Source organism: Somniosus microcephalus, chromosome 1, assembly GCF_052327205.1.
Source record: "Somniosus microcephalus isolate GS21.2 chromosome 1, FLI_Smic_1.0, whole genome shotgun sequence".
Taxonomy (NCBI): Eukaryota; Metazoa; Chordata; class Chondrichthyes; order Squaliformes; family Somniosidae; genus Somniosus; species Somniosus microcephalus.
In genome coordinates, this window is record NC_140987.1 from 59609714 (window position 1) to 59624954 (window position 15241).

The 15241-nt window shown below is 42.2% G+C and overlaps 1 protein-coding gene across 5 annotated transcripts in view; it reads right to left on the reverse strand.

Annotated features, from left to right (window-relative positions):
* tent2 (terminal nucleotidyltransferase 2) overlaps positions 1 to 15241 on the reverse strand; it is a 90530-nt gene that overhangs the window by 42295 nt on the left and 32994 nt on the right. For all 5 annotated transcript variants that reach the window (XR_015077596.1, XR_015077601.1, XR_015077600.1 and 2 more), the window contains exons 8-9: positions 15069 to 15135; positions 13426 to 13502 (exon numbers count right to left, since the gene is read on the reverse strand). Coding sequence is in view for 2 of the 5 variants with exons in the window: in XM_085982141.1 (XP_085838267.1) it covers positions 13426 to 13502; positions 15069 to 15135 (144 nt within the window). In the remaining 3 variants the exon portion in view is untranslated. The remainder of the gene's footprint in view (positions 1 to 13425; positions 13503 to 15068; positions 15136 to 15241) is intronic.

Consider the following 15241-nt stretch of genomic DNA (forward strand, 5'->3'; position numbering starts at 1 on the left):
CAGAATACTCAGAATATATTTTTAACCCAGTACATTATCTACACCATCAGTGAGTAAGTCAAACAGAATGTGTGAAGACCTAGGGCGCAAAATTCACGGGCGCTAACTTTGAACTTTTTGAAAAATGAGCGCCTGGCAAAATCCACTGAAAAATGTTGCAAAATTGGGCGTTTTGGCCCCAGGAGTGAAGCGGGGCTGTAAATGAGGCGCTAATGGTCTCAGTGAAGCGCTGCAGGAGCGCTATTACCAGAGCGCTACCCAATTTTAGCTGACTTGCGTTCAGCAATCAGCCTTCAACTCGAGCTTATTCCAGCTCTTAAAGGGGAGGTAATTTCAAGCTGCAGCTGATCAGCATTGCTGCACTTGAGTGCGAGCTCTCAGCGACTGAGACAACTTTGTGCCATGGCTGCTGCAAGGGAGAAGGAGAGGGCTACTCGATTCAGCGATGTGGAATTGGATATGTTCAGCAGCTTGTCTGACAATGTCTCAGCAGAGTTATGGCCGACAAGAGAGTTTCCCCAAGATGGCACCTTTAAATAGCGTGCGCGGAGCTGACTCCCGACTGCAAAGCGACAGCTGATGCTGGCGTTGTTAGGGCCAGGCGGTAAGCGAGGGGGGAGTGGCCGAATTTTGCATCCGGGCCGCTAACGGGGTGCTGCGCACAGCGAGGACATCATCATCGCCGGGCGCGGCCGAGTGGGGCGCTAACTCTTAGCGCTGCCGCAAAAACTCGGCACAATTTAGCGCAGGGCGCCAATATTGCCACGCCTGGGCGAAACCCATTTGCGCCCCATGGAGGCGCTAACGGCAGGCGCAAAGCAGCCCAATTTCACGCCCCTAGAGTTTTAAATCAATATGGAATCACTCAGGAGTAAAAGGTATGTATATAGAGTTAAACCCCCACAGCTGCAGTGATGCTTTGTGTCCATAGTCATTGAACTGAAATTGCATCAGCAGCAAGCTGACCCATTCGGAAGGTTATCATCTTTGGTGACATTGTTGCTGTTTATTTTGAATGGGATTTCATAGACAAGTCAAAAGACCAACAGTACAGAATGCTTTGAAAAACATTAGTATTAGATGGTTACATTTTTAGTTATCCAAGATGAGACAAAAGCATACTCATTTAGAAGGGGAAAATGGAAGATAAGTGACTGTTATTATCTGCCACTAAAATTCTTTCAAGGGAACAACACTGACCTCTAGTGGGCAACGTTAATAAAAAATTGCAAATACCAGATAACTGAAACAAAAAAAAACTGCTCATACACAGGCGGTTCTGAAGAAAGGTTACAACCATAGAAGTTTACAGCGCAGAAGGAAGCGATTCGGACAATCACATCTGTGTCAGCTCTTTGCTAAACCAATCCAAAACCAACAAGCAGATCTGTACCAAAACCCATAATATCCTCATGGAGCGCCAAGCACTCAACTTCTATTTACATAGCATGTAAATACAGCTGAAGTAAAGCTCTTATGTAGTGCCTTATCATATCGCTCAAACATTTGAAAGTGCTTTGCGTACAATTAATTTTTTTTGAAGTGTACGTGCAGCAGCTATTTTGCACGCAGCAAGATCCCACAACAGCAATAAGATGCATTTTCTTGTAATGATGTTGGTTAGGATACTAGAACCCCTTACTTTTTTCCCCAAATAGTGGCATGATACATATAACATCCACCTAAATTACTAGAATAGGTTTAATGTCTTATCTGAAGGACTGCATGTCTGATGGGAGTATTGCCTAGATTATGCGCCCACAACCTCTGACTCAGAGGCACGATTGCTACTAACTGAACCAAGCCAACACACTTAAAGAATTGTCATGGTTTTTTTCACATCTGCCTCAGCAGATGGACGGGGCTTCAGTTTAATGTCTCACCGATAATGCAACATTCCCTCAATACTACACTAACGTCAGCCTAGATCATGTGCTCCTGGAGAGGGGTTTGAATTCACAACCTTCTGAATCAGGGATGAGAGCCCAGCCAAGTTATTAGTATTTCAATTGTTAGTATTTCATTTTTAAATTACATACCAGGTGTGTCTCATCATGCAAACCAATTTAGCAAAGCCAGGGCTCCACATGTGAATCAATGAGAGAAGACTGAATGGAATTACTGTTGGCTCTCTACAGGACATTACCTTTTTTAAAAAAATTCTTAGAATATGCCCAAGTAAACAAACAGCAGCCAGAATAGAAAGGATGTGGCTGTGAATCCTGCCATCTTTATTCTACACCAGCTTCCAGTCATGAAACCAAAACGATTGTTCTCCCAGCCAGGGCCAATTCAGAATATCGAATTCCAAGTGTATACTGGCAACCAGACACCAGGTTTTATATCCAACTGGTCCTTTAATTGGAAATATATAAGCACTATAATTTTCATTTTACAGTGGACTCAATCCAAAACAGGAGGCTTCTAAGAGAACACTTTCAGTCTCAATACATTTTGCCAGTTCACAGGTCACAGTGCTCTATTATTTCAGTATGGATTCCCCATTTACAGGAATCAGTGAATGAATTGAATTTGGAGACAAGTCCCTTTAGCTGTGAATATAATTAGAATCTTCCTGTTACACACCATTTACTCACTGCATTGTGACCGACAGTTAATGAAACAATTAATGCGGGAATTACCAAACTAAATAACTCAATCTATTTCAATGGTGTGAGTGGAGCTGAGCCACTCCACATAACTGCACTTTGGAATTGAGCACTGGCCCTTGACACACCTTACACCTGGGTTATATTTGTGCAGCATATTTCAGTGTGCAACCAGTCCTTATACACTAAATTTGCTACTTTTAATGATGCACGATCCATACCAGAGAAAACTACATGTATTGTATCAGAGTCCTAAAAGCCACTGTCAACACAAAGGCTAGAATGACTATGAACAAATATGTAAAAGCCCAATATTTTTTTTAATTTTTTTTTAAACATTTTAGGGATAACTATGATGGTGACATAAATGTCAAAGATGGCGCCAAGTCCTCATTAAAATGTAATCAATACAAATAAAATGTAAAAAGTTGTTTCAAGTGACATGAATAGAACACAGTATTCATTCCTACTCATGGGAAACTTGAACAGCTCACAGAATTTTTTGTACTAGTGGAAATTAAACAAGCATAAGTCAAATAAAAAGGCAAAAAACTGTAAATGCTAGAATTCTGAAACAAAAACAGAAAATGCAGGTAGGCCAACCCATCTTTTCTTTCCACAGATTGCTACCTAACCTGCTGCGTATTTCAGGCATTCTGTATTTACTAATGCAGCATTATGTACCATCAGTTTACAACTTACGAATAGCAGAGTGTTTTGGAAAGCACACCGTAATCAACTCCCTGTAAGCAACACAACCAGTAGCAAGAGATTTTTTTGTCGAAGGTCAGAATATTGTCTGGACTTATACTTGCAAGCCTAACTTGTAATGGCTGTAAATGGTCTTCCTACCCAAATTTCTTCCACAATATAAATGTGGCTTTTGCATACATGCCACTATTGAAGAATAACCTGACCAATTTCAAAAAAGCTGACAGCTCAAAAGCAACCGTGAACACATGAATACAAGGAGTTAAGACTTGAATTGCATCAAGACATGGGCTTGTCATAATTTAATCAGCAAGGTATACTCAACAATCAATCACTTTTACTGCCGAAGAAAACGCCTTGGGTACACAAAGTGCGGTTTGTAGTGGTGGATTTAGAAATTACTGAAAGAAGATATGAGCAGAGTACAACATTTATTTTCCAGAGGACTGGATATTTTATTTGGTGCGTTTTGGAATCTACTGCAATTCTATCTTGCAAACCAAAAGTAATGTATTCTAGAAGGGTTTACAATTTAAAAAAATTAAAACTTCAATACATTTAACAGGGTCCAGCTCCTTCCATTGGGAATTTAAACCCAGAGACATCAAACCAACTGAATCATTTTTACAACATGCGCACAATAATTCCAACTGAAAGTGCATTCTAAATTCACAAAACAAAACTCACTCACTATCACATTAGCCCATGCTGTGGACCCCATGTTAACCTGGGGCAGACAGAAGGATACCTGGACTATGTATGTTTTTTATGCAGCTTCAGGAGAGATAAGGATCACCCAAACATTAACCAGATTTTCCTCATAGATGTACATTACAACTATTTTCGGTTTTTAAAATCTTAAATACTTGAGGCTAAAGATCATCACCACCAGTTAATAGTGAATGAATGCTTAAAATGTTGTATTGACATTCCTCCGTCCACTATTTTAACAGAGGAGTTAACCCATTTAAAATGAACAGGTTATTGCATTAAAATAAACAGGGAGATGTATGAACATGTTAAGTGTCTGTACTATTATCAGCAGTAATTTTTAGCCTAGATTGTTCTATGGATCCTGTTCAAGAGATTTATATTCTTGCACTGGAAATCATTCATTAAAAAAATTAGTGCACACAAACATAATTTAATAGGAACAGGTACCATGAGCTAAATGTTGTGCTCTTGGGTAGACATGACAATGCTTCCACTCTGGGGTATGCAGTCCATTATATTACAGTCCATTATGGTCACTCCTCATTTTCATAGTTGATAACTAATAGAGGTGGTATGGGCACTCTCCCTGGTTATGGAATACAGCTTCCAAATTTATCTGGCTGCGGCACTCGCGCACAAGGAGACGAACGGTCCACATCACATTGTAGTTAAGTGTCATTCTTTTAAAATTATTAGTCCTAAATTTGCCTTTTACTAGATCAAACCTATCCCCTTGTCCTACTCTTCCAATTTAATTTAAAATAAAATTTCATAAGCTTAACTATGTTTTGGCTAACAGAAAATGCTGGAAAAACTCAGCAGGCCAGGCAACATCCGTGGAGAGAAAATAGAGTCAACGTTTCGGGTCAATGTAGTTCAACATCCTGTTGGCTTTAATGATTGTTGCTCTACATTGGATGGATAGACATGTTTAGTGTTGAATTTACTAAGACACCTAAGTATCTTTCAGCTTCATCCTCAGCTATTTCAACACCATGCATGAAGTATGTGTGCCATCCATTTTTCCTTCCTATGAGCGGTATTTTACACTTACCTGCATTAAAATTTCTTCAGTGTTCTGCCCACGTACTTATTTTGTGCAACTCATTTTGTAAGTTCTGAACTGCTTCCTCAAATTCCACTGTCCTTCAGGTTTTTTTAAAATCATCAATAAATGTAACCACTGCATTGAGTTTTTTTTTAGTCCAAGTCATTTATCTAAATGAACAACTGTACTGGTTCAAATACTAAACCCAGGGACACTCCCCTCAGTACTCCAACCACCCCCACCATAACTCCTCTAACGAGTACTCATTGTTTTCTACTTGTTCAGCCAGTTTCTAATCCATTCTCGGGATCTGTCTTGAATTTGACCAATAGCCTTCAGTGTGGAACATGGTCAAATGCTTCTTTAGCGACAAAAACACACACACCCAACAACGGTGTCTCCCAGATATCACTCTCATCTTAACAAAAATCTGCTTCAAGTTCTTGCGCAGCCAATAGTGGGAGAAACTAATTTCTGATTGGTTACTATGACCATCTCCAATCGCAGTGAAACAAGCTGATTTTAAATTATGAAACACTAACAAGCTGACGCATTCAGTTGTCATGTACGCTTCTGTGTCTATGATCCTGGTTATATAAGGCAGTTAGTTACAAGTACTCCATCTTTGCTGTCTTCCAATGTAGAGAACCACTGCATCCAAAGTTTGAGGGAGAAAAGAAGGAGAAACCAACATTACAACATATCGGGAATGGTAACACAGTGGTTATGTTACTGGACTAATAATCCAGAGTTCAAATCCCACCATGGCAGCCGGGGAATTTAAATTCAGTAAATTAAATAAATCTGGATTAAATAAATCTGAAAAAATGCTAGTATCAGTAATGGTGACCATGAAACTATTGGATTGTTGTAAAAACCCATCTGGTTCACTAATGTCCTTTAGAGAAGGAAATCTGCTGTCCTTACCTGGTCTGGCCTATATGTGGCTCCAGAGCCACAGCAATGTGGTTGACTCTTAACTGCCCTCTGAAATGGCCTAGCAAGCCACTCAGTTGCAAAAAACCGCTACGAAAAACAATAGGAATAAAACTGAACGGGCCACCCGGCATCGACCTCGGCACCGGCTACGGACACAACAATGGTACACCCAGCCCAGTCGACCCTGCAAAGTTCTCCTCACTAACATCTGGAGACTTGTGCCAAAATTGGGAGAGCTGTCCCACAGGCGAGTCAATCAACAGCCTGACATAGTCATACTCACAGAATCATACCTTTCAGCCAATGTCCCAGACGCCTCCATCACCATCCCTGGGTATGTCCTGTCCCACCAACAGGACAGACCCACCAGAGGTGGTGGCACAGTGGTATACAGTCGGGAAGGAGTGGCCCTGGGAATCCTCAACATTGACTCCGGACCCCATAAAGTCTCATGGGCAAGGAAACCTCCTGCTGATTACCACCCTCCCTCAGCTGATGAATCAGCACTCCTCCAAGTTGAACACCACTTGGAAGAAGCACGGAGAGTAGCAAGGGCACAGAATATACTCTGGGTGGGGGACTTCAATGTCCATCACTAAGAGTGACTCGGTAGCACCACTACTGACTGAGTCCTGAAGGACATAGCTGCCAGTCTGGGCCTGTGACAGGTGGTAAGAGAACCAGCACGATTGAAAAACCTACTTGACCTCACCCTCCATGACAGCATTGGTAGCAGTGACCACCGCATAGTCTTTGTGGAGACTAAGTCCCGTCTTCACACTGAGAACACCCCCCATCGTGCTAAATGGGATAGATTCAGAACAGATCTAGCAGCTCAAAACTGGGCATCCATGAGGTGCTGTGGGCCATCAGCAGCAGCAGAATTGTATTCCACCACAATCTGTAAACTCATGGCCCGGCATATCGCTCACTCTACCATTACCATCAAGCCAATAAGGAGTGTAGAAGAGCATGCCAGGAGCAGCACCAGGCGTACCTAAAAATGCACTGCCAACCTGAGGCAGCTGCAACATAGGACTACATGCATGCTAAAAAGCAGAAACAGCATGCTATAGACAGAGCTAAGCGATCCCACAATCAACAGATCAAGTCAAAGATCTGCAGTCTTGCCACATCCAGGCTCCATGAATTGGTGGAGCTCAGCACATGAGTGCAAAAGACAAAGCTGAAGCATTTGCAACCATCTTCAGCCAGAAGTGCTGAGTGGATGATCCATATCGGCCACCTCCTGAAGTCCCCACCACCACAGAAGCCAGTCTTCAGCCAATTCGATTCACTCCACACGATAACAAGAAACAGCTGAGCACACTGGATACAGCAAAGGCTATGGGTCCTGACAACTTCCCGGCTGTTGTGCTGAAGACTTGTGCTCCAGAACTAGCCGCACATCTAGCCAAGCTGTTTCAGTACAGCCACAACACTGGCATCTATCCGACAATGTGGGAAACTGCCCAGGTATGTCTTGTCAACAAAAAGCAGGACAAATGGTGTGGAGGACGAATTCTTGGAATGCATGCGAGGTGGTTTCCTGGATCAGTATGTGGAGGAACCAACCAGGGAACAGGCTATTCTGGATCTGGTACTGTGTAATGAGAAAGGGCTAATCAATAATCTTGTGGTAAAGGGGGCCTTTAGGGACAAGTGACCATAATATGATTGAATTTTATATTAAGTTTGAGAGTGATGTAGTCCAATCTGAAACTAAGGTCTTCAATCTAAACAGAGGAAACTACAAGGGTATGAGGGACAAGCTGGTCATGGTGGATTGGGAGACTACACTAAAAGGTATGAAGGGGGACATACAATGGCTAACATTCAAGGAAATAATGCATAATTTGCAACAAACATATATTCCTCTAGGGCATAAAAACCCAAAAGGAAAAGTGATCCAACCATGGCTAACAAAATAAATTAAAGCTAGTATTAAGTCAAAGGAGGAAGCTTATAAAGTTGCCAGGAAAAAGCGGTCAGCCTGAGGATTGGGATCTTTTTAGAAATCAGCAAAGGGGGACCAAGAAATTGATAAAGTAAGGGAAAATGGAATATGAGCACAAACTAGCGAAAAATATAAAAACAGACTGTAAAAGCTTCTATAGGTATGTGAAAAGGAAAAGTTTGGAGAAAGTAAATGTAGGTCCTTTACAGTCAGAGATGGGAGAATTTATAATGGGGAATGAGGAAATGGCAGAGAAATTAAATACTTTGTTTCTGTCTTCACGGAGGAAGTCACAAAAAACCTCCCAGAAATAGGAGAAAACCAAGGGTGCGACGAGAATGAGGAACTTAAAGAAATTATCAATAAAAAAACAGTACTAGCAAAATTAATGGGACTAAAAGTTGACAAATCCCAAGGACCGGATGACCTACATCCTAGGGTTTTGAAAGAGATGGCCATTGGGATAGTGGATGCATTGGTTGTCATCTTCCAAAATTCTATAGATTCTGAAACGGTTCCTGCAGATTGGAGGATAGCAAATGTAACCCCGCTATTTAAGAAAGGAGGGAAGCGAGAAAACAGGGAACTACAGACCGGTTAGCCTCACATCAGTAGTTGGGAAAATGCTGGAATTATAAAGGATGCAATAACTGGGCACTTAGAAACTAATAGTAAGATTGGGCAGAGTCGACATGGATTTATGAAAGGGAAATCCTGTTTGACAAACCTATTGGAGTTCTTTGAGGATGTAACTAGTGGAGTAGACAAAGGGGAACCGGTAGATGTGATGTATCTGGATTTTCAGAAGGCCTTCGATAAAGTCCCACACAAGAGGTTGGTGAACAAAATTAGGGCACATGGAATTGAGGGTAATATACTAGCATGGATTGAGAATTGGTTAACAGAAAACAAAGAGCAGGGATAAACGGGTCTTTTTCAGGATGGCAGGCTGTGACTAGTGGGGTACCGCAAGGATCGGTGCTTGGACCCTAGCTATTCACAATCTATATCAATGATTTGGATGAGGGGACTAAATGTAACATTGCCAAATTTGCTGATGATACAAAGCTAGGTGGCAGTGTCAGTTGCGAAGAGGATGTGAAGAGGCTTCAAGGGGATCTCGACAGGCTCAGTGAGTGGGCTAGAATATGGCAGATGGAGTATAATGTGGATAAATGTGAAGTTATCCACTTTGGTAGAAAAAACAGAAAGGCAGAGTATTTCCTAAATGGTGAAAGATTGGGGAATACAGATGCTCAAAGAGACCTGGGTGTCCTTGTACATGAGTCACTGAAAGTGAATGTGCAGGTGCAGCAAGCCATTAGGAAGGCAAATGGTATGTTGGCCTTCATTACAAGAGGATTTGAGTACAGGAGTAAAGAAACATAGAGATAGGAACAGGAGTAGGCCATTCGGCCCTTCGAGCCTGCTCCGCCATTCAATGAGATCATGGCTGATCTTCGTCTGAGATCATAGCTGATCTTACCAGTTCAGTACCCCGTCCCCGCCTTTTCTCCGTAACCCTTAATCCCCTTAGCCTTCAGAAATATATCCAATTCTCTCTTGAAAATATTTATTGAATTAGCCTTCACAGCCCTCTGTGGCAGGGAATTCCACAGGCTCACCACTCTTTGAGTGAAGAAATTCTTCCTCATCTCTGTTTTAAATGATTTGCCCGCTATTTTTAGACTGTGGCCCCTGGTTCTGTGCTCCCCTGCCATTGGAAACATTCTCTCTGAATTCAGCCTGTCCAGGCCTGCCATAATTTTATATGTTTCGATGAGATCCCCTCTCAATCTTCTAAACTCCAGTGAGTACAAGCCCAAACTATTCAATCTCTCCTCGTAGGTCATTCCCGCCATTCCAGGTATCAGCCTGGTGAATCGCCGCTGCACTCTTTCCATGGCAAGAACATCCTTCCGCAGATGGGGCGACCAAAACTGTACACAATACTCCAGATGCGGTCTCACCAGCACCTTGTACAGCTGTAGTAAGGTATCCCTATTCCTATACTCGAACCCCCTTGATATGAAGGCCAACATACCATTTGCCTTCTTAATCGCCTGTTGCACCTGCATGCTCTCCTTCAGTGACTGGTGCACAAGAACACCCAGGTCCCTCTGCACTTCCCCATCTCCCAATCTATTGCCATTTAGATAATAATCCACCCTCCTGTTTTTACCCCCAAAGTGGATAACCTCGCATTTATCCACATTATAGTGCATCTGCCACGTATCCGCCCATTCCCCCAACCTGTCCAAATCGCACTGTAGCCTCCTGACATCCTCATCAGAGCCCACCCCTCAAGAAGTCTTACTCCAATTATATAGGGCCTTGGTGAGACCACACCTGGAGTACTGTGTACAATTTTGGTCTCCTTACCTAAGGAAGGATATATTTGCCATCGAGGGAGTGCAACGAAGGCTCACGAGATTGATTCCTGGGATGGCGGGACTGTCGTATGAGAAGAGATTGAGAAAACTAGGCCTGTATTCTCTTGAATTCAGAAGAATGAGAGGGGATCTCATTGAAGCATATAAAATTATTACAGGGCTTGATAGGATGGATGCTGGGAGAATGTTTCCCTTGGCTGGGGAGTCTAGAACCAGGGGCCACAGCCTCAAGATAAAGGGTAGGCCATTCAGGACTGAGATGAGAAGACATTTCTTCACACAGAGGGTGGTGAATCTTTGGAATTCTCTACCCCAGAGGGCTGTGGAGGCTCAGTTATTGGGAATATTCAAAACAGAAGTTGATAGATTTCTGATAAGTAAGGGCATCAAGGGATATGGCGATAGGGCCGGTGAATGAAGTTGAGGCAGAAGATCAGCCATGATCTCACTGAATGGCGGAGCAGGCTCAAAGGGCTGAATGGCCTACTCCTGCTCCTATTTCTTATGTTTTTAAATCCAAGCCGGCCAATTACCACCCCATCAGTCTACTCTCAATCATCAGCAAAGTGATGGAAGGCGTCGTCGACAGAGCTATCAAGCAGCACTTACTCACCAAGAACCTGCTCACTGATGCCCAGTTTGGGTTCCACCAAGACCACTCGGCTCCACACCTCATTACAGCCTTGGTCCAAAAATGGACAAAAGAGCTGAATTCCAGAGGTGAAGGGAGAGTGACTGCCCTTGACATCAAGGAAGCATTTGACCAAGTGTGGCATCAAGAAGCCCTAGTAAAACTGAAGTCATTGGGAATCGGAGGGGGCGGGGGACTCTCCACGGGCTGGAGTCATTCCTAGCACAAAGGAAGATGGTTGTGGTGGTTGGAGGTCAATCATCACAGCCCCAGGACATTGATGCAGGAGTTCCTCAGGGCAGTATCCTAGGCCCAACCATCTTCAGCTGCTTTATCAATGACCTTCCCTCCATCATAAGATCAGATCAGTTCGCTGATGACTGCAGTGTTCAGTGCCATTCGCAACTCCTCAGATAATGAAGTAGTCCATGCCCGCATGCAGCAAGATCTGGATGACATTCAGGCTTGGGCTGATAAGTGGCAGGTAACATTCGCGCCACACAAGTGCCAGGCAATGGCTACCTCCAACAAGCGAGCATCTAACCACCGCCCCTTGACATTCAACGGCATTACCATCGCCGAATCCCCCACCATCAATATCCTGGGGGGGGGTCACCATTGACTAGAGACTTAACTGGACCAGCCACGTAAATACTGTGGCAACAAGAGCAGGTCAGAGGCTGGGTGTTCTGCAGCGAGTGTCTCACCTCCTGACTTTCCACCATCTACAAGGCACAAGTCAGGAGTGTGATGGAATACTCTCCACTTGCCTGGATGAGTGCAGCTCCAACAACACTCAAGAAGCTCGACACCATCCAAGACAAAGCAGCCCGTTTGATTGGCACCTCATCCACCACCTTAAACATTCACTCCCTCGACCACCAGTATACTGTGGCTGCAGTGTGCACCATCTACAAGATGCACTGCAGCAACTCGCCAAGGCTTCTTCGGCAGCACCTCCCAAACCCGCGACCTCTACCACCTAGAAGGAAATGGGCAGCAGTCTCATGGGAACACCACCACCTCCAAGTTCCCCTCCAAGTCACACATCATCCTGACTTGGAAGTATATCGCCGTTTCCTCATCGCCACTGGGTCAAAATCCTGGAACTTCCTCCCTAACAGCACTGTGGGAGTACCTTCGCTACACAGACTGCAGTGGTTCAAGGCGGCGGCTCACCACCACCTTCTCAAGGGCAACTCGGGATGGGCAATAAATGCTGGCCTTGCCAGCGTCACCAACATCCCATGAACGAATAAAGAAAACCACCCACAAGTAATGGACTATTGCTATAGGCATCACATCCCACAACCTTCCCTTGTTTAAGCCAGCCTTACAGAAAACAATCTAAAACTGTTAAATTTAATGAAATCCTATGAATAGCAGGTCAAGTTGATGCAGCTTAAAAAGTCTCATCAGCATGTACAGACAGCTTTCAAAGCACCAAACTGATTATGCAAAACACTTTACATAGATTTAACTGAAGCTTCCAATTTTAATCCCAGTGGCTTTATTAACATTTTAAACTTAGGGAAGGACAGTAGTTTAGCTGTTAATTTTGCTGGATATTGTAAGAATATCAAGGATACTAAAAAGAAAATCCAGCGGCCTAGATTTGTGGGAGCAATGACGGCGAAACTGTCAGCGTTCATCGTCTTTACCCCTCTGAAACTGACCACAACTTCAGGATTTAGCGCATGCGCAGATAAACATGGAAATCCTGAAGTTGCAATCAGTCATTCCCTGCTCCACCACAGGTTGCGTTGTGGAACTCCCTAGAGCCAGCAATTAGTTGAAATAACATACAAGGATGAAAACTTTCCCTTTTACGATGAAATATCGCTGTTAAAAAACCCCATAAACTTTAAGCCTTGTTGAAAGAGGTGTAACTTGGTTTTCAATAGCATACTGACTGCTGAAAAGCTAATTTTGTGTGGAGAATGTCAAATTTTTCCATTATGATTAAGAATTATAAGTTTCTAATATAATTTTTTTAAAGTTGGTTTATGATATTTGAGCTTCTACCTTAAATCATGTGTATGTCCCAAACTTTATTTTGCTCTCTGTAAAATTAATACAGTAACAAGTAAATTAGAATGTGTATTTTACTTCCTGGTTTGCTATCTGTGAGAATTCTTCAATGTGATTGGCTACTTAGCCAGCTTGATGACATCACTGTTGCTGGACGCTTAGGATTAAGACACTTGATTTGGCGCCAGATTCAAACAAAGGTCAGGAGAGCTCAAATTCACGTACAGACATAGCTAGATCTTTGGGAGCAGCTTTCTTCGAGGTCAGTGGTGAGCACAGACGCTTCGCCGCTGACCCCAAATTCCAGGCCAGCATGTTTTATGGCACACTTCACATAACCTAATGAAGGTTTGATGTCTGAACAGCAGGATGGCGACAGGTAGAGTACTTACTATATGCATAGCTCCTCAGCAGGAATGTGTTTCTTATTCCCACAACATTGTTTACATTCAAGTCAAATTCCACACCACTGAAAATGCAAAAAAGTTAACAATTAAACTCATACAAATTAATTTTATTTTTGAAATGTGCTAGATTCACGAGATTCCTGAGGATTGGAATGGAGTTTAAGGAACTCCATGGAGGTATATTTTTTAAAAGACTCAAGGAATATAAACTTATTACTCAATAGTTTTGATCATCAGTTTTACAGGAACATAAGAATTAGGAGCAGGAGTAGGCCGTAAGGCCCTTCGAGTCTGCTCCGCCATTCAATATCATGGCTGATCTTCGACCTCAACTCCACTTTCCTGCACTATCCCCATATCCCTTGATTCCCCTAAAATCTAAAAATCTCTCAGGAAATCTGAAGTTATTTTGAGAGATCTATTGGTAAACATTTGGAAGAGCATAACTTGTTAAAATACTACAGTCAGCATCAGTGCAGGGAAAGGAGGTTGTGTTTAAATTTTAAATACAACAGATATACGTGGATTTTCAGAAAGCTTTGATAAGGTGATGGTAAGGAGTCATGGCATGGAGAGTTATTAGAGAATGAAAAGCTTTGCCAGAGGGAGTGATCGAGATTGTGACAATTATATTTATCGAAAGGAAAAATGAATAAATGTTTGAAGCAGAGGAAGATATAGGGATATCAGTAGAAAGCAGAGCAGAAAGATTAGTTTTTGATTGCTACAGCACAACCACAATGGGTAAAACGGCCTCCTGCTGTGCTAGAAGGTTCAATGGATACAGGACCTGATAATTAAAATGGGAACTAGAAAGTAATTTTTCAAGCTGGAAGCCGGTTGTGTGAATGTACTGGTACCCTCTCTGCCAAAGATGGGCATGCCTCAATTTCTATCCCAATGACTTTAAAGAATTTCCATTATATATGGTTCTCAGTTACAATTGATACCAACAATAGGAGAAACAGAAAAGCTTTATATAGGGTGGGTATGGAGGGAAAAAAACAGCAAAGCTCATAAGGGAAAATGTTCTTTGGTGTTTTCCCATGGATGATGGGAGTATTTATTTTAGGTGGCGGTTGAAAGAATGAGCAAAGATTTATCAGCAATGCTGTAATAGATCCATTAAAAAAAAAACCAAATACTGTTCTACTTTGATGAGTGCAGGTATGAACCCAAGAGTGTTTAATTAGTTTCCTTGGAATGCATTTGGTCACACAGGTTCAATATTGATTTTGAAGACTGTAGTTGCAAAAAGGTTTGGCTTAAATCAATACATTAGATTTATAATTAGATTCTAGCCTAGAGGTAGCTTCAGTCCAATATAATCAGTCTTTCTTCTAATGTTTTGCAAAATTTGAGTCTACTTCCAGATTTCAGTTATCAAAATTAGTGATTAACTAATAATTAAAGCATTTCATCCAGGAGTATAAGACAGCCAATTGAACAAAAGCAGTATTTCAAAAAACAAGCAATTTCAATTACATTCTCAACAGCGAGAAAACAAAACAAAAAACAATTCTTAACAATAGTCCCTGCAGATTAAGTAGATTCATTTTATTAAAAAACTGTCTTTTTCAAGTAACTTGAATAGAATGGTTCTCAGCATAAATAATTCAATCACCTACCTGACTTTATCCCTGAATTTTACTATTGGCACTTTTGCTCGGATCAGTTGAGGTCTGTCAATGTAAGCTGAAAAAAAAAAATGAATTTATCTTCAGAGGATACTTATAATTACTGTCTAGTTGCACTTTCCACAAGCAACTTCCAGAGCTGGTGCCTTTTTGGGGTCCTGCAC